General features: G+C 38.5%; 1 protein-coding gene across 1 annotated transcript in view; it reads left to right on the top strand.

Moving 5' to 3' along the window:
• The first annotated feature begins 6,056 nt into the window (after nt 1-6,056).
• The window catches only part of prkar2aa (protein kinase, cAMP-dependent, regulatory, type II, alpha A), a 44,736-nt gene continuing 28,506 nt past the window's right edge, over nt 6,057-22,286 (top strand). The window contains exons 1-2 of the mRNA XM_063463454.1: nt 6,057-6,755; nt 7,575-7,846. Of these exons, the coding sequence (XP_063319524.1) occupies nt 7,600-7,846 (247 nt within the window). The 5' untranslated portion in view covers nt 6,057-6,755; nt 7,575-7,599. The remainder of the gene's footprint in view (nt 6,756-7,574; nt 7,847-22,286) is intronic.

Raw genomic sequence — 22,286 nt, 5'->3', positions numbered from 1 at the left:
AAGCCATCACATGCCCCCTTTTCCCTGATATGTATCCTTACAAGCATGGAGTGAGAGAAGGAATGCCATAAATGTACACATATATTACTCTATTAATAAATGATAATCCACTTGACTGTTAAGGTCCTTCAGTTTTTAGGCTTAGGAAGTTCAAATTAAAGTAGAGAAAAGAATGAGGGCAGGAAACCACTCAATCTAATTTGGCTGCGGCTTTCATAAAGAAATGTGTCACAGCTGGCCTACAGGGTGGTGTAATTAGGCCGCTTCAGTTTAATGTTTGTCATTTTTTTATTTCGACTGTATGACTGTTTCTAAGAGAAGAGCTGTTTTATGCTAATAAGCCTGAGGTGCACAGGCCAGTCTTTATGTAGTTTTATAAGATTAAAGTGCACTTGAAAGATTCAGTGCGGAGTTTGCATGAATGGGGCCCTGGAGTGAGTGCTGAAGAAAGCAGCAAGAATTGAAGGGGTCGTCTTCCAAAGTGAATGTAAATCCAGGAAAACGGTTTTATCTTATTGTCGTAATCATGTGTGTAGAAACAAAAACAGATGCTCCAGGTTGTTAACACGTAAACCTTTAAATGTTTGAATCGTCATAACTGTGTTTTGGAGCAACGCCCCAGCTCAAATCTTGCTGTTCTAACCGACAGTTTTGACAAACTTGATTTGTTTCCAGCCGTCACGCTGCTTGGTTGCTGAACACAGTTGTAATACTCTGTACATAGAAATGCTAATGAAGAAATGAAGACTGCATTGTATTTTACATATCTTTTATTTATCTTGTATTTATAGAAATTCATTTAATGTATAGGCATCAAAGTACTGATAACACATCACGACAAGGCACTTTTTTTATACCACAATCCAGTCGCTCATTGTGTTTTCCATCTATTCAAGACTTCATAACACTTTTGTTGTTATGGAAACTGGTTAACGGTTGTATGTTTGTACAGTTAAGCAACCCAGAAAATGTATGGCAGTGTTTCTGAAAAGACTCTGTCTACTGAAGTTCATGTCTTGAAAAACGTCACACACTGTCTTTGTCAAAGATTTTTGTTTAAACTTCCAGATTTTAATTTGACTTTTTTTTTGTTCTTTTTTAAAAAAATATATTTTTAGAGAAATGATTAACAACCAAAGGGTGTTACTGCTAAAGGTTTGTTGCCTTGTACTTCTTTATCAAATTAGATTTTCAGGAAGTTGTTTTCTCATTTTGATCTTTATCTAAAGTGAAATAAACATGAGTGCAAAACATTTACGTAACACCCGCAATTTATACACCACGTAATCTACTGAAAGAAAAACAAAACAGTTATCAGGTTTTCAAGCAGATAAAAAAGCAACTCTAATAAATTTGGGGAAATTTTTAATTTCATATAATTGAAGAGATTTTTGTGACAATAACTTTTGTACATTTATTTTTGAATTGTATTCTGGTTGTTGTCTGTGCCTTATTACGCTAATGAATGTGGTTTTATGCTCACGTGTGAGCCTGTGAGTGTTTTCTGCACTTGAAGCATCTGTTTCTCTGTTTACTCTTTTCTGAGTGCATGTGTGTGAGTGTGTGTGGTCACGTCTGTTTCCGTTCCTGGTTGAGTAATTGTGTCTTTCTGCTTATCGTCTTCCTGTCTGTCTGTTTTCACTGATGTCTGTCTAAATTGTCTTAATCGTGGGTCTAAGCAGGTTGGGGTTGAAAACTGTTTCCGAGTCTTTCAGTACAGGCTCAGCTACAGCACATAAATACCTCCCAGATTCTTTAAAGACCTGTTTTGTCTAAGCCATTTAGAGAAATGCAATATTTAACACAAAAAGTGATGCATTTGGCTTGCTAATATGGCAACAGTGTTGCTGGGTTGTCTTAAAGTTATTTCTTTTGACCCAACAGCAAAAACAGGAAGTTCAATCAATCACATAATAATAATAACAATAATAATGATACGAGGGTTTGTAAAACAACAGAAAAAACATGCAGATTTTTCCATTCTGACCACCGTGTATTGAACGGCTACATTGTTTAAGTGCTGTGAGGTTAAAATTATAACTCTAGAAAGTCTCACAGTTATGTCGTCTGTCTTAGAGAGTCCAAGATTTACTTTAATCTGCGTTTGTGTCAGTATTTCATTTTGATTTTTAAGGGTGGCACGGTAGGCTTCTTGGTAGGAAAAGCTCTACATCTTGATAAGCTGAGGAATTTTGGCACTGTGGACAAAATTGTAAACGCAAACCCTAACGTCATCATCGTAATCGTGCATTTGCAATATCAAATCAATCAAATGGTTAGTGTTTAGAGTCCATACACCACAACCTACAAAAAAAAGGATTTGTTTTGTTTTTTTATGACAAAACTTTATTGAGTCTTCCTTATTAATTTTTTTTTCTCAGTTTATGTAGTACTGGATGTACTTTATGTTAACAGTGTTGATGTGAAAAATGTGCCAGTTTTTAAACATTTTAAACCTCTAAAGACCGTAGTGCACACTTTCATTTAACATCGTCCTATACTTCTCATACTTCGCACTGATGCATTATAGTCACATCATAGGTTGAGTGTCAGCATTTGACATTTTACTTCAAATCTGGCACAAAATTGTATATAATATGTAATAATGGAAATACTTCTGAATGACTGAATGGCAACCTATTTGTTACTAGACTGTTGATAATGTCCATACTCTCTTACAGAATAAATGACTGTTTAACTGAACAGGCTGGCTGGCTGGACTTACTGCTGTCTCAATTCTGTTATGTGGCTGGGTATGCGTAAAGAGGGGAGGTTATCAGTCATCTTCATTGTTATTATTTTATTTTGAAATCACATGTAGATCGTGACCTTAATATTTAAGGTCACAATTAAGGTCATAAAAAGAACAGAGTATCACATGTGAGAATTTTTCAAATTTGTCAAAGAGTGTAAACAAAGAAAAAACATTTGGATTCAGCTCCTACTTCAGGTGAAATGAAGCTTGGAAAGTAGATTTTTACACAGTAATACATATTGCAGGGTTAAGTGAGGTGTGACACAGGTCAGTAGGCTTGGTCGACCTGAGTTTAGTAGCGTTTCATGAGCAAAACTAAAGACTTACCTTGGGAGAAAAAAAAATCTGCATTTGTTTGCCAGGCTGAAAAGCACGCATCAGGCAGTAGGTGGCAGTACTGGCTCATACAATTCACTGAAGACAGGCTTGGTTATATGAATGTGGTACTGGAACTGGTACACACACATGCAAAGCATGAATGAACCGAGGACTGATGTGAGATTTCTCAGGTTTTTTCAGTCTTGGAGCATGAATGTACTCTGACTTCTCTTGTCTACAAGCTAAGGTCTTTGTGTTAAGCTCTGTCTTGTCTTCCAAGTGCTGACCAACCTTTCTCTCTGTCGCTCTGCTACTCCTCTGTCTACCTCTCCCTAGCCTCTGTGTGTGTGTGTGTGTATGTGCATAATAACTCTTCTTACTTCCTCTCAGGAGTAGGCATGGCCACCTAAACTCTAACTGATACACCTGTCACTCGTTACCTTCATCACCCTCATCTACAGTACTTAAAACCAGCTCTGCTTATCATTCACTGCCAGACTGTTGCACTACACTGCTGCTAGCATTATTCTGACTTTAATTAAAATTCCAGTCCTATTTAGCTTTGCCTGTACCTCACTGCCTTAGATTCATTCCTGAAGAGTCAGCTGATTGTTTTGGGAGGAAGCCAGCTCTAAGCCCATCTCCAAGGACTACCAGCAGGTGGAGTGAACATTTGGAGAGCAGAGTCTGGGGAGTGTTTCAGCATCAACCCTGGGAGTCAAGTTTTTTAGACATCTGGACGTGGATTTTGTTTGGAGCTTCAGATTAATCACTCTGGGGGAGGTTTGATTTGTAAGTCTGTCTTAACTACTTTAGAAATCTCCTTTCTGATCTGGTTTGATACTCAGACTTGTGAATGAATAATCTAAAGGCGGATCATTGCAGATTTATCCAGTGGAGGAGACTAAACTTGATAGAAATATTTTGGAATTTCATTCTGAGTTTTTCTGCTGGCAATGTTCACATTAAAATCTCTGAGCTCTTTGTTGCGTGTCCTTTTGGTAACAAAACATAACACCTTGTTTAATAAAGTTAACTGTATTCTTAGAGTGGCAACATGAAAACACCACTTATGTGTAATTGTTTTGGCTTTCCTCCTTTACCATTTTATTTCTGCTCAAAGATTTTTGCCATGTAAAGTACAGTCGTAGAGTCATTTAACATTCTTTGAGTTTATTTGCCTTAATGCACAGGTGAGACAAAGTTTGCTAGAAGCCTAATAAGCCACGCAAAGCACATCAATGGAAGCAAATCAGATGGGACCTATCATCCCTCTTCTCTCCTCCTCATCCATCTTGTTGTCAGCACCTGATAACAAATAAAAATGAAAGTTGCTGTATGTCTGAAGTCCAAGACTCAAGTGTTTGGAAAGGATAAATACAAAAGCTGTCCAATTTTCTTCTGGTTCCCTGTTTTCTTTGCTTTTCCTCCTCCTCTTTACCCAGTAAATGTAGGTTAGTAGCTCTCCTTGAGACATTTTTAGAGTTTGTCAGGACCACATTTGCAGTAACTCTCCAAGGATGACACTTCCAGGAAAACCATGGCCAGAATCCACACTCTAAATCTGTATATTATACCACCATGGTAAGATAGAGATAGATAGATAGATGAAACTTTATTAATCCCTCGGGTGGGTTCCTCTGGGAAATTCAGTTTCCAGTAGCACAGCACCGACAGAAGTTGCATGTTACAGATACAATAAGGGGAATGAGAGTAAGGAAATACACAATCTAACCCTGGGCCATTTTATATATACAAATTATACACAGGTGATTTCTCAGGATAAGGGATAGGGAAGTTGGGTTAACAATAACTGATTTCCACGGTGTATCGTTTTCCACAATCTAACCTGTTCAATGACAATGTGGAGGTATATTTTTATATATACACGTTTTACTTGTTTTATGTTGAGTTCATTCTTCCAGCAGGGGGAGCCTGGAGGTAGACTTTCCCGTTTGTTGGAAACAAAGACCTGAGCCAATCAGAAACCGGTTCAAGGAATTAAATCCGGGCTCGTTGTGGCCATGGCAACGGATTTACCTTGGTGACAGCTGAGAAATAGAAATGGAAGAGGAGATGCGACATGGGCTGTAATGGTCCTGAGCAATACTCTCAGAATACTTCAGATCCACCCTCGGTGACCCCACTGCACCATGACAGGTTAATTTCTGCAGGGGGGTGGACTCCCGAAGATCTGCAATAAAACAAAGTAAACAAAGGCAGGAATATGGAAAGGGAAACAGCAACCTTCAGTAGTACCCTAATTCAGGAGAGCTCTGTGTAAGAAAATAGAAGCAAATGTAGACTGGTGCATTTAAGGAGATGACATTCAGAAGGTTACATGAAGATTTGATGTATTGGCTCAGAGGGTGATAGCAAAGACTGTTGCCTAATCTGAACATATCTATGAAAACCCAGAGAGTCTGAAAAGAAGGAAAGGATAATAGATACCAGGTTAAGGACGAAAATTAGAAAGTGATGAGAGCAAGTGAACACCAACGAGGTTAAGGCCGTTCAAGAAAGGTTTTCTGTTGCAGCTTTTTATGCAGTTTAGTATTTGATATCATCCCATGTCAGCATTTAATTTGTCAGGAAAATGTGTCTTACTTGGGTTACAGTGAAACTAAATTGACCATTGTCCTCTAACTATAATGATAATTCTCAGAGACACCCCATTGGCAGCTGGACAAAGGCAGATATTCACATTCAGCAGCGTCTACATATATAAAAAATGTTTAAATTATTACACACACACACACACCCACACCCCTTTACCAAATTGTCAAGGCCACTTCTGTAGGTGTGGTCCTCTTGTGACTGTACAAATATGGTTCTGCCTTCTCTACCGCGTCTAATCCCAGAGCTGTATGTAATTGGCTGTGGTATTGGAAATTTTTATTTTAATTGGCCCTGGTTTCTGTCACTCTACGTCAAACGCTCTCTGCTCACTGTGTAACCACGCCTCCTCATGCTTTCCTGAGCCAGTGGTTCATTCGTGCGTGTAGAGCCGTGGATTGCCTCGCCGGGAGGGAGGAAACGTGTTTCGTTTAATTTTGCTGGGTTCTCGTGCTGTCATTAGCAGTGCTGCTACTACAGTAACGTTTTAAACAGTATTTTCGCGGGTACCTTGCGTTGTAATTAACGGCGGCGTGGCATAACGTTGCGAACAGCAAGGTTAGGCTCTGTCACCTGGCTGCAGCAGCTGACTTGGTGTCTTGCGGAGAGTGGTGACAGTTCCCAAAAGAAAACAAGCAATTGCTAGTTAGCAATTCAGCTAGTTAGCCTGTTAGCTAGCTAGCGCTTGCCTTATTGCCACAGCAAGTCCCTCCCTCACAAAGTGCGTGGACGCTGTTGGCTGCGACGGTGAAGTCGAGTGTTTTTTTTCTTTCTTTCTTTCTTTTTTTTCCTTTTTTTTTTTTAAAAACTTCCCTCCTATCAGCTTAATAGCCAGCATCCCTATACAGTTGGTTTGCACGGGAAATACCCCCCACAAAGGTTAGATAGGTTAGGAGACGGTAACATAAAATTGCTGGCTTTACGTTCGACAAGTGTGTTCTGTGGAGGGATACGGATCATACACTGGCAGAGAGACTGGCTAAAAGAAGACGCGAAATAAGAGCGAACAAGGAAGACACCAGGAAGGAGGGGACTGGCTAGTTTAGCCGGGGAGACTGAATCGCACGTAAGTGACTCATACTTCGCAGCAGTAAGTTAGCTTGACAAACGGCTTAACCTGTACAACTTGCACTGCTTGCGGCTATCCAGTCTTCTACTCTTCTGTGGCTTAGCACCTACAACCAGTACGCCATACTACAAATGTTAGCTAGCTGCACAGGCTTCCTTGAAGGTGGCTTAGTAGCTAGCACGACAGCTAATTGAATGGTTCGAAAGTGAAAATGTGCTTGAAACACATCTCGACTACGCTTTCTTCACACGTTCCGTCTTAACTAAGACTCAGTTAAATAGAGGAGTTTAGACAAGTTGGATGTGTGGCTTGAACAGCACCGTGTACCAGCTAGTTGTCATGAGTGGGAGCTTATTAGCCGCTTTGCTAGCTAATTCCTGCCGGCTACCCACTCAGATTGACAGCTCAGCTTCTGACGACACGAAACCTGAATATTAGTGAAACCCAGCTTGTATCGCCCCTTTACAAAACACAAGGCTCATATCTATTACGTGCAGCTGTGGGAACTGTGTGTTCCTGAGCTGAACCAAAGATAAACTTGTCAATGTCATGCAGAGTTCATATGATATTACACTATCTTGGTTATAAATGACTGTAGCTGTCAAACTACTCAGTTAATCAGTTTTCTCATTTGTATAGGTTTCATCAGTCACTCAGCATTCGCAAGTCATGCACACCTTTATAGTAGCCTATAGTAAGCCACAGCTGTGTAAATCAGCAAATGGGCAACTCTCAACAACAGCACAGCCCTGCACTTAAACACAAGTATGATTCTGTACCAAGATCAGTTGTGACAAATATTCTCTCCTCTTTTAGATAGTACATCAAGCCACGCACAGCCATGAGTATTGAGATACCGGTTGGGTTGACAGAACTGCTGCAGGGCTACACTGTGGAGGTGCTCCGACAAAGGCCGTCAGACCTGGTGGATTTTGCCGTACAGTACTTTACCCGTTTGCGGGACACCAGAAGTCAGGATGGGGCCAGCACAGGCGGCAAGACGGGAAAAGGAGTGATGTTTGACGGGGAACCGATGCAAACAGAGTCCAATGGAGAGGATGATGAAGATGATGACTCCGACTTTGAACGTAGGTTGATCTTTTTGTTGTTGAGATTGTCAGCTGTTGTGGTGGAGGTGCTTGTGTGAGTGAAATGGGACACAATGAGTGATTGTGTTTGATTTTGTTAGGGAAAGAGCAAGTGAAGGTGAGGCCCAAAGACTTGTCACTGATATGGTCAGAATTTATCCGTCTTCTTGGGAGATTCTTTAGCGTGTTACGTCTGCCATATTTTCATACATGCACTTGCTCTTAGAAAATCCCACTGAGCAGACAGCTTGGCAAAGCAGACATGATCTAATCTGGGTCTACTACATTCTCATCATCTGACTTTCAGGATCTGAAATAATTTATTATTTACGTGTGTCTAAGGATCTGAAAGATCCGTCTTTGTTAAATATAGATTCAATCTGCTCTTTAACATATTCTTAAATTAAATTTATACTTCCAGAAAACTGAAGTAGCCCAAGATGCGAAAGGTAACAAGGTAAAGCTGTCCTGTAACGACATATAATGTTGTAATAACAAAATCGGCATGTTGTTTTCCCAGAGCAGTAAATGTGTGTGTATATATAACTCTAAATTGTACCTCAATAGTGATACTGGGCCTCTTTTGCATCCATCCCTTGTGTTTGGCACACTGGCATAAGATGTAAGCTGCTCCCAAACTCAGCTGTCCTCTGTGCTCCTGAGAGCAATGTGACCTAGATCACACCAGTATGTTCACTGGCATCATCTGTAAACTATCATGCATATATGTGAAACTATGTGGAGATAAAAACTGAAGCCCCTTTTTCGTTTGTAAATAGTAATTGGAATCCAAATGCTGCAACCTAGCTGGCTGCACAGCTTTTGCCAAATCACCAGCAGGTACCGGAGCACTAAAGTGAATTTTGGGCTTCGAGAGATCTATTCTTTTTGGGCCTGTTGTTAGTGTTCCTTTTTTTGAGCTTCTTTTTTAGTTTTGTGGTTTAATAATTATGCCAAATATACAGTTTTAAATATACAGTTTTAATCTCTGCTGAAAGCAATGTTGGCCAGCCTTGTAGATTGGTACTAGCTGGTTCATGGTGAACAGGGATTATGGTTCCTTTTTCTGCTAATACAAAATGGGTTCTGCCCGCTGTAAAACAGCTGTGACTTCAGCTGAGAGAGTTGTGTGTGTGTGTGTGTGTGTGTGTGTACACGCGCCAGATGTATCTGAGTTTCAGTGAGTCCTTTTGCTTAGTTGTGAAAGTAAGCAGTTGTGTTCTGGCATTATTTCACACCCGTTCAAATTCCAGCCTGGTGACGACATAAAAAAATGTGTCCAAGTACACTGTGATTAGCAATCACACCTCATTCTAGGGCATAATAAAGGAAAGGGAGCTGCAACAGTTGTGCTCCAGGGAGAAATCTGGATTCTGGAGTTCACACACATGACTTCCATGACATTAGATTATCCAGCAGGCTTGTGTATACTTCCCCCAGGGGAACATTAATTTCTGATGGTAATAACACAGGCCTGCATAATGAAAGGTATCGTGTGTTCTTGCCTGACCACTGCTGCAGCCTATAGGTATAAAGAGTGATCTAATTCAGTTAGTTCACTAGCACGTGCTCTAAGACAGTTGCTTGAGTACTGAAGACGGCAAAATAGCATTTTTAATTCACAAACCAAGAACGTCATTACTTATTTTTCTAGGTGAGAAATACAAACCTGGTTCTGTTAGCTATAAAGGGGACATTCTGCATAACTATCAGCACAGTCTGCAAACTATGCTGGTAAAATACAAATGTCATACTTCTACTTACTTAAATTATGATTGGTTATTTGGGGCATTTTGGTGAATTTGGTACTTGCTGCATGTCCTCTCTTGCATGCCTTCTGCTCAAGACTAGGAGTAATTTTTCTCACATTTAGAGCACAAGTGATTAAACTGTATTACTGCTGACTTGGCAGGTAAGGTATTTTGAGTTGCTATCCTCTTTATAAAGTATGGCTGTTGTGAAATTAGTATTGAGGTGAAATAGTATTGAGCTGCGCACTGTAATATAAATATTGTTTAGCTGGTCCTGAATTCAAGAAAAAATGAAAGAAGTTCAAGGTGCTTTTCCAGTTGTGTTGTTTTGCTTGATTTTTCATGAATCTGTGGTATCTGGATATTCTTTAGACTTTAATTCTATTGTTTTAATAGGCTACTTACATTTACGATGACTCACCAGTGTGCTCTTAACCTTTCTTTTGCTCTGCAGGAAATCATTGAGTGAGTGTGTTGGCTAAAGGCCTAACATGTAAATGAACTAGATAGCTGCTTGTGTATTTCCATGGATGGTACACCATATCAGTAAAAACATGAAGTCTTGCGGTAATTTACATGTCTTGTTTCTGTAACTCCTGCTGCCTGAATCCACTTAGGGCTCACCACACAGGTCTAAGCTGGTTAACAATAGCGGATATAGTTATACATCCATCATATTTTGGTGATATTCAGGTTTTTAAGTAACCCTTTTTATATTGAGGCTGAGCTTTTAAGAAGTCATTTATTGACAATTTTATAATCTTCTTCTTCTTTTTGCTAAACGGCTGACATGGACACCAAACTGTGGGTTTCTGGTATTGAATTTAAGATTTGTATTTGGCAGGAGTAAAATTCACTTCTGTGAATATTAGGATTGTGTCATACTTACCTTTAATGGTTAGTAGCTGAATCCAGAACAAATGCATCCATTTTATTCAGTTTTCAGAAATACAATGATAATGAGAGGATAAAGGGACTCGTATTTATGAAGAAAAAGGGTGCAACACAAGGGCATCTTTCTAATTTGTATATGTGGTTTTCCTCTCCTTGCCTCCTCTACTGTCAGTTTAGCAGTGCTTGTTCACTAAGAGAAACAGGAGAGGATGAATGGATGCCTCTGACTGAAACGAGCAGGGCTTTTTAGTCAAAGATGGATGGAGGGACAGATGACTCCTAGAGATGATAATAGAAACTAATTAAAAGTGTCTTTATAAGAAAGACAGCAGGGAAAAAGCAGAGGCTGTATTAAAAAATAATTGAGGGAGGAGAAGAGAATCGGTTTATGTAATTATTCTAAGCTGTACAAAACTTTGTAGAAATGCTTTGTAGCTAGATCCATGTGCCGCATGGATTCATAACAGAATGCTAGCTTAGATTTTTCTCTTCAGAGTGCAGATTTTCCATAGATTAATAGCTCTTAGCCAGTTTTGTCTAGTAATGATTTAACTGTATCACTTTAAAGTTTTTTTCCCTTCCTTAAAAGCATCGGTCCATATTTTCAAAATTCTACCTCAGTGTGTTGTTTTGATTATTTATAAGCACTGGTATTTTGAAAACAGATATCTTGAGAGGAGTCATAACGTCATTAGTGTTTCCTTTTCATCGCAGCAGCTCTCTTGCAGCAGTAAGTGCAAATTTTCCCAGATGGTTGGTATCCATTTCGGACTGCAAATCTTCTGTTGCTGTTAAACACACCATTAGATTAAGAGATAAGGTCTGTTAGAATTTTTTTTTTTATGATACATAGACATCTTTCTAAGAAGGGTGTCCGCCAGTCTTTAAATGTCATCAAAATGGAACACATTAAATAACAGGGTTGAGGGCCTTACAAAAATTTAATAAAGTGCAATAAAATGTTTCAGATCTCAAACTCTTTTGCTGTTTTATTTAGGTGCAAATTAAATGTGACAGTGTGTCATCAGTTTTGTTTTGATGTGATTAAACCTAGAGTAAATGTTTTGAGTTAAAGTGTGTTTGCCCTGTTAAGAGTAAATACTGTTAGGCCTTTATGTATTTAAGTTCTTCTACCAAAGAAAATGTACAGGAAACATTAAAGCTCTATGGTTGAAACACCAGTAATTGGAAAAAAATATATTTTTGTAGAGTTTGTGTTGCAAGTGGCACGTGTTGTAGTTTCCGTCATATCTGTCCAACATGATACAAAAACACTGTCATGCACTTGTAGATTTGCATTGAAGATGTGGTTGTGTTCTAGTTTTGCATGGCCACAAGAGTCCCCCAGTCCCAAAATTCATCATCTGGCCAAATCCGAAAGCTTCATCAGAGCTCAAAATTTATCAGTCTGAGTTTGGCATATGAACCGACAAATGTGTGGATGTGTCTGTCAATGCAGACCACAGTTTGTTTCTGTGTGGAGTAGATAAAATGTGTTTCTTGTATGTTTGGTTTGTGTCAAAGGCTCGGCGTAATTTAGCTCAGAGTATGGCTGCACACAGTGTCATGAAATTCTGCCTGTGACCTCTTTCTGTCTCCACCCTTGCTCTGTCACCACCATCTCAGTGTTGTTTACACCCTGCTCCCCCCAGTCTCTTCCTTTGCTCCCATAGTATTCTGCCTTTCTCCCTCTATGTCCCTCTTTTTTTCCCTCCACATTTTTCCTTTATGTCTCTTAAGCAGTTTGATTTGGCTCTTCTTCTTTTTTTAGTAGATAAAATTAACTCATAACATGATTGTCAGAACAAACTGTTTCTAAAAGAGAAAACAGAGATTCCTGTAGTTTTCTTTGATATAAATTGTGATCCTGCTACTGTTTTCATTTTTTTCTATCCCTCTTTAATTCATACATTTGCTACTGGACCATTTTCCCCCCTTAATATTGCTTCGTGCTTTAGTTTCACTTATTTGGGATGAAAGTACAGACTGCTTTGTCTCTAAAGACACTAATAATTGGTTCAGTAAGACGAGCTGAGATGTCAGTTTTCATTTTCGTCTAGGAGCTTTATGTGTCTGTGCACAGTGGTAACAGTGATTAGTGGAAGAGGGAGTACATGTACACTCAAATGACTTTTGTCACTGTGAGTGTGCACAATTTTATATCTGTAGGTTTGCGTGCTTGTGACTGGTCTCAGTTTAGTGTTGTGCAACAGGTGACCTGATTAGTAGACAGCAGTGTATGTCCAGGGTGCTTTTAGCCTGCAGGCAAATCTCATCCAGCCTACTATGGAGACCAGTTGGACTGGCAGTCTGATGGTGTTAAGTGGAAAAGCCCCCAGACGGCTCATACTACTCTGTCTCGCTGAGAGTTCACTAATGCAGTCGCTGTCTTTACTCTTGTCTTATTTTTACCATATGCAAAAAAGACAAGTTTTTAAAATGCCTTTTTTTTTTTTTTTTTTTTAGCCTTCTGTCCAGATGAAAACAGGGTTTTTGTTCATGTTCAGGGTGAGTAATTATCAAATTACCAACATGGTGTTTGTGTGACCCTCGTAGGATTGGCTGCCTCCATAGACTGAACCTGACTGAATCTAAACTCGGTAGCCCAAACACATAAACTGAACCAGCTGTAAGATAATGGAGTGCTGGTAATAGGATATTCAGAGGGGAGTAATACCACACTTATGGCATTAAGAAGAAGAAGAAGGAGTAGGCTGTACTAGCTGAAAAGTCTTCAGATACAACTATGAAAAATTTTGTCTATCCCAGTTGGTGACAATATGTGATATTACCAATTATTAAGTCATAAAATCTGCCTGGGTCTGTCTCACCTTTGCTCTTCTCCATGCCCTTCCTACACACAGCAGTTTCAGTGTGACAGTGACACCACTTTAATCAAGAAATTGAGGAGTAGTGGCAAAGTTGTGCGTCAGCAGACGCAATTACAATAGGCTCTAATTTAAAATCAAGCTAACGGACAGGACAAACTCTGTTTCTGCATTCTCTCGTTTTGATTGATCGATATAGCTTCTCTCAGCATGCACATTACTTTCAAAGACTGCAGAACTGCAAGCATGACTGGTTACATGAAGACATCTTGACATGAAAGTGTAGCAAGGCAGATTAGACTGAATATAAATTTAATAATGATATTATTAATTTTCTGCATTAATTGGAAAATAAGCTAAAAATTGCCTGGATTGACTAATCATTAATACCAGAGATCATTGTCCATCTATTTTAAATGCCGTGTAGAGTACATAGCAGAAGATGTGATGTTCCAAATTCATGATACAAACATCCTTCGTTGTGTATTACTATCCACACCTCATCGCCTATTTTATGGTCTTAGTCATCTGTACGCTAGTAATAATAATATAGAAGAAGAAATTTTGTAGAACAGACGTTAGAAAAGTTATGTGAAGTATGACCAACTGGAATTTGAACCAAGTTTATGGTCAAATACGTCTTTATGCACCTAATTTTTAAGCCCACTTTTTGTGCTGATGTCAATAACAAGTTTTTGTATGTAAAGCTGAGAAATAGCAATTAACAATTTTTTTTCAGCATTGTATCATATATTATAAATTAACTAGCAATGTAACAGTTTTACTTATGCTAAATAACTTTGTGCTGCTGCTAAATGAGTCGTGGTTAAAGCATGCCAGTCTAATGGGGGGTGGTGTCTTTAAACATTGCTAAGGTCATAAAATTGATCTCTTTTGTGCACTCTGCGTTTTCTTTTCCTTTTTAGCACCAGGGGAGTAGTATGCATTTATGTATGTATGTATGTATTTTTTGTCTGCCTGTTGATCAGACTGTAGAACTCTAAATTTGTGTCTTTGTTGCGTCATTCCTTTGATTTCTTCAGATTGTGTGTGTGTGTGTGTGTGTGTGTGGGGGGGGGGGGGGGGGGGGTGTTAAATCTGCTTAAACTTCATTATCAGCTTTTCTTATCTTGGTGTCTCTTTGTTTGAATGTCTTTGTGGCCTTATCTCTCTACCTTTCATCACCCTGTTTCTTCACGTCTCTTTGAATTAAAAATACATATATATGGAAACCGACAAATTTTCTTAATTCTTTTGTCCTGTTTGTATATTTCTGTATATGACTTTTTGAAGTATTTGTCTTTACATCATTTTCTGGATAAATATCTTTTTAAAATAACAATACACTAAAATAGTTATAGTGTCAGTTCTTTAGTCACTCTTCAAGTCTCAAACACTTTATGTGGAAATGAGATTTCAGGAGACATTTTTGTAGCTGTCCTAATCTCTGTTTTCCATTTAAGGGATTGTCATCAGTTATTGGTACAGCAGGCTATGAGACAACTTGGCTTGCATGCATTTGCTAGTAGACATCATTTGAACCTTTGTACTTCCTTGTTCTCTATCCTCTAGCCATCTTAGTCCCTGCAACAAAATGAGGAAGTGGTGAGGGATGACTGGCTTAAAGAGAGAGATTGCATTTTATCTTCTGCTGCTCCTGTTTGAAGTTAATATGCATCCCGTGGCTCCAGCACCCTATTCTTCTGAATCATAATGCTGTCTGAACCCTGCCTCACCAGTCCAGTTAAAGCCTTCAGTGACACATCTATGTAGATTTATTACCGCCATCAGAGGCATCTAGATTACATACTTCTGGACAATAGATCTGAGTATGATGCCAGCCTTCTTGGTGTACATTAACTCCAGGCTGGAAGCCTCTCAGGAGACTGTTTCTGTCCCAGTCGTGCAAAAGGGTCAGGTTGACCAGTGCAGACTCCTGTCATGTCATCATGTTGATCTCTTTGGTGCATTAGAAGAAGGTGTGATGTTTTGTGAATTCAGTTCATTATGTGTTGGTCTCACCTTTGATTGTCATATGCAATAGATAATGTGGTATGAGCCAGACTCCCCATCATTGGAAATGATCAGATCTGTACTTTAGTTTGGTTTGGTTTCGCTCTTTCTTGAAAAATAAAACTATAGTCTTTTTTGAAAAAGTTAAAGGCTCAAAGTTATTTAGCTTACCCCAGTGTTCTAACAAAATATGCTGTGTTTATCCTACTATACGCACTGTATATGAAGATGTGCAAATTAAAGTAAGAAGAAAGAGAGCAGGAAGTAAAAGAGCTGAGAAGCATCAGTGTTTTTTGTATAAAATGTTTTAAGCAGTTGTTTTTACTTTTTTTTCCCCCCCAATTTGGACAATCCACAAAGCAAGACTTTTAGTTTCAATTCACTGGCCAAATAAAGGCAATAAAACTAACACTAAACCAATATTCTAGGTATCAGAAATATGCTCATTTATTGATGTTTCTCCTGGGAGAGAAGCGGGGGGAACTACAGAGGGGAGTGAACAGATGAGGGCATGGGATAGGAACAAAGTTAAGGAGGATGACAAAGACCTGAATTGAAATTATAAAAAGAAACAAATACAACTAAAGGATGTGGGAATCATTCCTCCAGCGTTTAGGGTTGTTACTGGCGCCACATTTGTCTCAGAGGGCCATAGCTCCAGGCTGTAATTTGGGAATCCCGGTCCTTACTAAGAAGTAAACCAATGCTTTTTTTCTTCTTCTTTTTTTTCACACATTTTCATGGCACTCTAACTGATTCCTGATGTATACCAAAGATGTATCCTCACAGAAATGTATCAGATCTATAGGTCTTATATTGTTTTGTCATTTTTGAGCACTCTTAGCCACTATTGAATGGTCTGCAAACATGCTTCCTGTGTGAACAAGTGCTTTTCCTTTTCATGGGGCAGCCATTGTTGATTATTCTCTCTTAGCTCATGCTGCTCTCATGTATTCATATAGAAAACATCTATAAATGTAAAGTATAGAGCATATAGTACAGAGCAGGATTGTCAAACTCATTTTACATCACATCAATTTTAAGTGGGCTGCATCAGTGCAAGTCCCCCTTCCTGACAATGGATGGAAGTTTAACTACATATTTAATCCTTGAGATATTTTAATATCAGAAAAAGTGCAACAGTACATCTCAGATTTTCTACATGATAAAGAAATGCTGATGCAGCAAATGGAAGAAAGCTGTCAGCACAAATTAAATATGTAAAATCACAGAAAGAAAATCCTGGTAGCCCAGACTCCTGTAATTACAAAATTGAAAAGTTTTGAACAGAAATTTCTATAGTGGGTGGTGATAAAAAAGGAATTTTTCTGTCATTTAATTCTTTATCTCTTACATAATTACTTTTGAAGTATGAATAGCCATTTCCCTAAGCCTTCCAGTGGGCCGGATTAGAGTTTTTACCAGGCTGATTCTGGCCACTGGGCCTTATGATTGGTGTAGAGGAAAAATTGTGTTCACATAGGGTTCAAAGGTAAATGCTGAAGGGAAAATTTGTTTTCTGAGTACGAATATACACATTTCGAATAGTTCATTTAGCATAAAGTCAGCTGCCTGTGCAATGCAGTGGCAGTAAACTCAGATAAGCCTGTGACCAAAAGTTGTTGTTTTAGCTCTGTTTCACAACCTAGCAATGTGAGATAAGAATGAACTGACGGACCTGAAACCTGGTCGGTTATCAAATTATTTTTTTAAATAATTTCTACCAAAAATATGTGCATTTAAAAAAATAATAATAAAATAAAAATCATAGTAACTTAGTATTTAATGTCCTCCATTGGCAGGTTGTTTACCTATGTGTTAGCCATGACAGAACACATCATTTTAACCTTGGTTCTTAAATAAGTAGGACATTGTGTAAAAGGAAATTTATGGTTCATATTTTGCAAATCATGTAAATCCTATATTTTAATTGAAAATAGGACAAAGATGACATCATCATGTTGAAACTGATATATACACTCTTTAAACATTTGAATTTGGATTTTATGTCAACAGTCATGTCCTCCCTTTGTTCTCCCAATCGGTCTGTCAGCCTGCTGTTCTGTTTCCACTGGAACCTACTGTGTCATTCTCACGATCTCCTGTCTCCCTTGGCCTGCGTGTTTGTCTTGATGTACTTGCCCAATCTCATTAGGTGACATGGCTTAGAGAGAGAGGTTATTAGGGCGGTTTAGCAGAACCATCTTTGGCACAGTAAGAAAGAGAATTAACAAGGGACTGAGGTATTGAGAAAGAAGGAAAGCATGAATGAGAAGAGGAGACTGAATGACCGAGAAAGCTGTGGTTAATATCAGCCAAATATCTTTAAAGTTTGACTTTATCTGCTCTTTCAGCCTCTTTAGCTGACAGGATGTAAATACTGTTCAGAAGTATTCTATAATACAATATTTTGTTGCATAACTGCTTAAAGGAGATTTGTTATAATCACTCTAAATAATCAGTGGCACAGTGGCCTCCATCAAGTGTTGCTGAGGAGGTAAAAATTAACCTTGCAGGGTTTTTGTTTTCTTTAACTCATCAAATAACATTTTAATATTGGAGCCATTAGGCAGCAGGTATTTGTATAAATTTGTTGTTCAATTAAAAACAATCACAACAAAATTCGGACTGGGCAGCCTGGAACTTTATATTTCATGGGATTTTATTGAATGCACGAGGAGAAAGCTTTATGTAGACGAGCACTAATGCTTGTTTGTGTAATTTGTTACATATGAAATTAGCCATTTTTTTTTAATTTTATTTTTTTGGTGTTTTGTGTTAGGCAAAAGTCATTGGGGATTTTTTTTTTTTTTAATTTCTAAACTCCTTTGATTTGTAAAAGGAGAGATGAACCTGAAGTGTATAGGCTATAGCAAACTGGAGTCATTCATGTGCCTCAAACCTCGGCCTTCCAAAAACCCTTCCTTCCATACCAACCCACACTATGGGTTAGTGTGGAGGGAAGGGTTGCATAAAGTGACAAAGGTTGTAGGGAATGGTGGTAATTTACATCAATACTAGAGCTATTCCTTCTGGACTTCCAGTGTTCATTTTAAAACAAGATGTAAGCCCGTTATAGATCATTTATGAATGCAACATCTGGAATTAAAATACTTACTAGCACAGTAATAAAAGAAATAAAATGGTCTGCAGGGTTGGACAATTTGCTCCATAGTCTATCGATCATATCATCCACCTTTGGCGTCACTGCTAGGCAGCAGAAGAGGCTATCCACCCTCCATATTGCATAATGTGTGGCCCTGTCGAGAGAGAAACACACAGACTGGTGTTTCTCACTTGCTGCATAAAGAAAAGTTTAAACATTAACATATGCTGCTCATTGATTTAGGCGACCATAATTAGTTAATGTAAATGGACAGATAAACAGCTATGCTGAGCAGCTATAACAGTAGCAACTTGTAACACTCGCTGGTTCTTTACTTATTTACCTTGGACCTACATATCTACTGTCTATATTTCTACCAAAATGTACAAATGTACTCTGTTCTCTAGCTTAAAAAATTATATTAGGAAAAAATCCATCAGTTTGCCTTGTTTCTCATTTGATGATGATGGATCAGTGCCGCCGCTTTAAAGGTAAGCATTAATTTCAAAGCCGGTTTTGTTTTTTGTTGTGTTTTTTTTCCCCTCCCAAGACTTTTGGGATGTTTTATTAGTTTACAGACAAACATGATTGAAAACACAACCACCTTGTAGGAGGAAATGGCAGGTTGCTTTTAACAAAACCATTTGAATGGACTATACATGGTGAAAGAAATTTGTTTTATTTGCTAACAAATGGTAATGACAAATGGTGAATCCCAAAACCCACCAGTAGTTTTCACCACTTACCTGACAATAGGGAGTCTAAATAACTACCTTTAAAATAAAAATGAAATGGTTCGCTTCAAGACATGTAGATTGCCTTCAACATAGCGCTCTACACTGTTGCAGCTATTGTTACCATAGAAACCACTGTCCTTGAAAATACTCTCAGCCAATTGCTGCTGGACATGACAGTGAAAGGGAGCGGTCTCACATAATTGTGAATCAGATAAAGAAAGTTGGGAGGTCACAGGTGGTTCACAGCCCTCACTTCCATAACAAGTATCTGTATCAATATATTTGCATAGCCTTGATATGACTGACTTTCATATCCCTGTCCTTGCGTTGCACTTCTGATAATGTGGGTTTGTGTAACCCTGTTACTGTTTTTCTTCTTAAAAGAGTAGCTGCTCTGTTCATTGGCAGTCAGTAAGAATTGAAGCTGCAAGTGAGAATCAAAGAAAATAAGAGTGATTAATTAAAAACAATAAGAGGATGAGTGCAACCTGTCACTTGTTTGCTTTTGCTGTTTGTTGTATATTTATCTTCCTAAATCTTATAGACTTCCTTCATTTCCATAGTAACACAACCTAATTATGTGTACTGGGTTGGATTTGTTGACTTGACTGAAGTACCAGGTCAAACACGCTTGGCTGCTTCAGTGACATAACAAGTGGTACCCATGAGTTAGGTAATTAAATTCACTACCATTTGACATTTAACTGTAAACATAAGCTTGAGAATTTGGAATTTTGACCCTCTTTTGTGACTGTAAATGGTCATGTAATGGGAAACCACATTGGCCTTGTTTATGTTATACTTCAGTGCTTTGATCAGAATGTGTTACGCTCTAGGCTGTGCAGGCTGACTGTTCTGCAGTTCATAGTTGTACCACCACACAGTACTGTTGAAGGTCATATAGTGTGTTTTTACTTGGGCATTAATGACATTCTTTGTCATCCTGCAGATTAAAATAAATGCATGCAGCATTATCATGGGTACAAGTAATCTTACATCAGTTAGCCACAGCAATAACACCAATTCCCTAATATTATATAGATCTGCTTTGTACCCCCAAAGTAGCCTTTACCATTCAGTGTATGGACATTGGTGCAGTGGGAATGCACATTTTCACATTTGCAAGTGTGCACATCTTGCACATTTGCAAATATGCAAGATCCTTCGGGTCCTGAGAGTACATAAATAAGAGTACAAAATAGCATCCTGAGCAGTAACCAGTCAGTGGCTGTAATACCACAGTCTGGTGTGAGGAGTAATATTGGTACTAATATTGATATTGGCCAGATGGCACATGATTCATTATAGCTATTCATGCTTTTTGCTTTGGTTGCCTTTGTCATATGGAGGATGTGTCATCCCTTGAGCCCTTTTCTGACATGGGATACATAAATCCTTATCAATCTATCAAAGTAATGGTATTCATAATGGCAAGGGATGTTGCTGTGCTAAATTGTGTGTGTTATTTAATTTTAAATTGGATACTTTGCAATGCGCTTGTGTAGCAGCTGTACACCTCACATGATGACATAATTAAAGATGCTTTGGCCTATATGCGGTTACGAAAACGAAATTGTGTCTCTATGTTGGGGATATTATTTATGGCACCCTGTACATGAATTCGCACTACATTCTCACTTTGTAGAAGGTTATGATAGATGTTGCTGCTGTATGCCTGTAGTCTGCAAACTAACCTTAGTTCCTGTTAATGTACTTGCCAAAGCTCAGATTATTTTCATTACTGGTGAATCTCTAGTCTGACACGTCGCAGACAGTCTTCATTTAGACTGTTAAGTTTTATTCCATAAACATTTCAGTCTTTAATACAGCAACTTGAGTGAAGAAAAACTCAGGAGAGGTCTGTGTTCATCTCTTTCAACTAAAGTCTTGCTCACAAAAAATGGAAAAGCAAAAGCACAGAAAACTGCAGGACCATAATCTGGGAGTTCTCTGCACGACATCGGAGTCACCAAAAGGGGAATCGAGGTTGGTCATGACACAAGCGCCTGAGGCTAAGGACTATAAATTATTTCCTGCTATTTACAGATGATAAATGTTGCAGAAAAACTACACCAGCTAGGTTCATAAATTTAGTACCAGATAAAGTCAGAAGGGGGATTGCTGTCATATACGTTCTGCAGCGTCAGTTTCCACAGGTGACTGATAATAATGCCCAACTTGTGCAGATTTATAATCCAGCAAACTGTCAGTTATATTGCAGATTCTGCTAATATTAACATACTAAACACTACTTACAAACCAAACCTTTTTTGGTCTTTAAACGTTTTTTTAAATGGAAATTTAATTGTTGCAATTATACTCGTGTTCATATCTTGGCTGTTACTTGTCTCTGACAAGCTGGCAGCTTGTTTTGGGCTGCCAGCTGCCAATACTCAGCCACACTCGGCTGAATTATGTTAGAAGCGTCGTGTTAACCTCATAATCCCGTAGTCCTAATTCCTCCAAAACACAGGTGAATCCTTCAGCGCCATTTCTGCAGGAATTTAAACTGTTCCTGTGGTCTTCCTCTGTTTTTTGTAATATTAACGATTTTTTATCATCCTTTTTCTTGTGCAGGATTGCACAAATTCCTCGATACTGGCACAAGTACTGTGCATCAGCTTTGACATCAGCATAAAGTTGTCATCACTGATGCCCAGTAACTATTAGCTGTCTTCATGAATGTGGTGTTTCTAAGAATTTCTTTTTGGGAGGAGGCAGCATATTGGTCATTAGAGACTGTGTATTGCCCCCCTGAGAGAAGAAGTCTGGGAAAACAAACTACAGTGTAGTCATTTAGCTTGGTCACTCCCATAATCAAGTCATAACTACTAGGTTATGAGTCAGTAATATGTATTTTATTGAGTAGACAGTCATCAGTGAACTGTAACCTCTCCTAGTTTACTCAGATTGGTCAGGATTGCATTAAGTAGCTGCTGCTGGATTAAAGTGGCACTTGCCGCTGATTAGTCTTTGTGTCATGTAGCACAGTTTGTTCTATGCCTGTTTGTTTTTTTTCATTGATGCTATGTGATGTCCAGTAATTGAAAAAGATAGCAAACTCATGATGTTTGTTAAAAAAAAGTGGTGCTTCTTTTGCTGCACTAACTG

This window comes from Pelmatolapia mariae, linkage group LG20 (genome assembly GCF_036321145.2).
Source record: "Pelmatolapia mariae isolate MD_Pm_ZW linkage group LG20, Pm_UMD_F_2, whole genome shotgun sequence".
NCBI lineage: Eukaryota > Metazoa > Chordata > Actinopteri > Cichliformes > Cichlidae > Pelmatolapia > Pelmatolapia mariae.
Note: the sequence above shows the minus strand (reverse complement) of the source record. Positions and strands in the feature narration are given on the sequence as shown.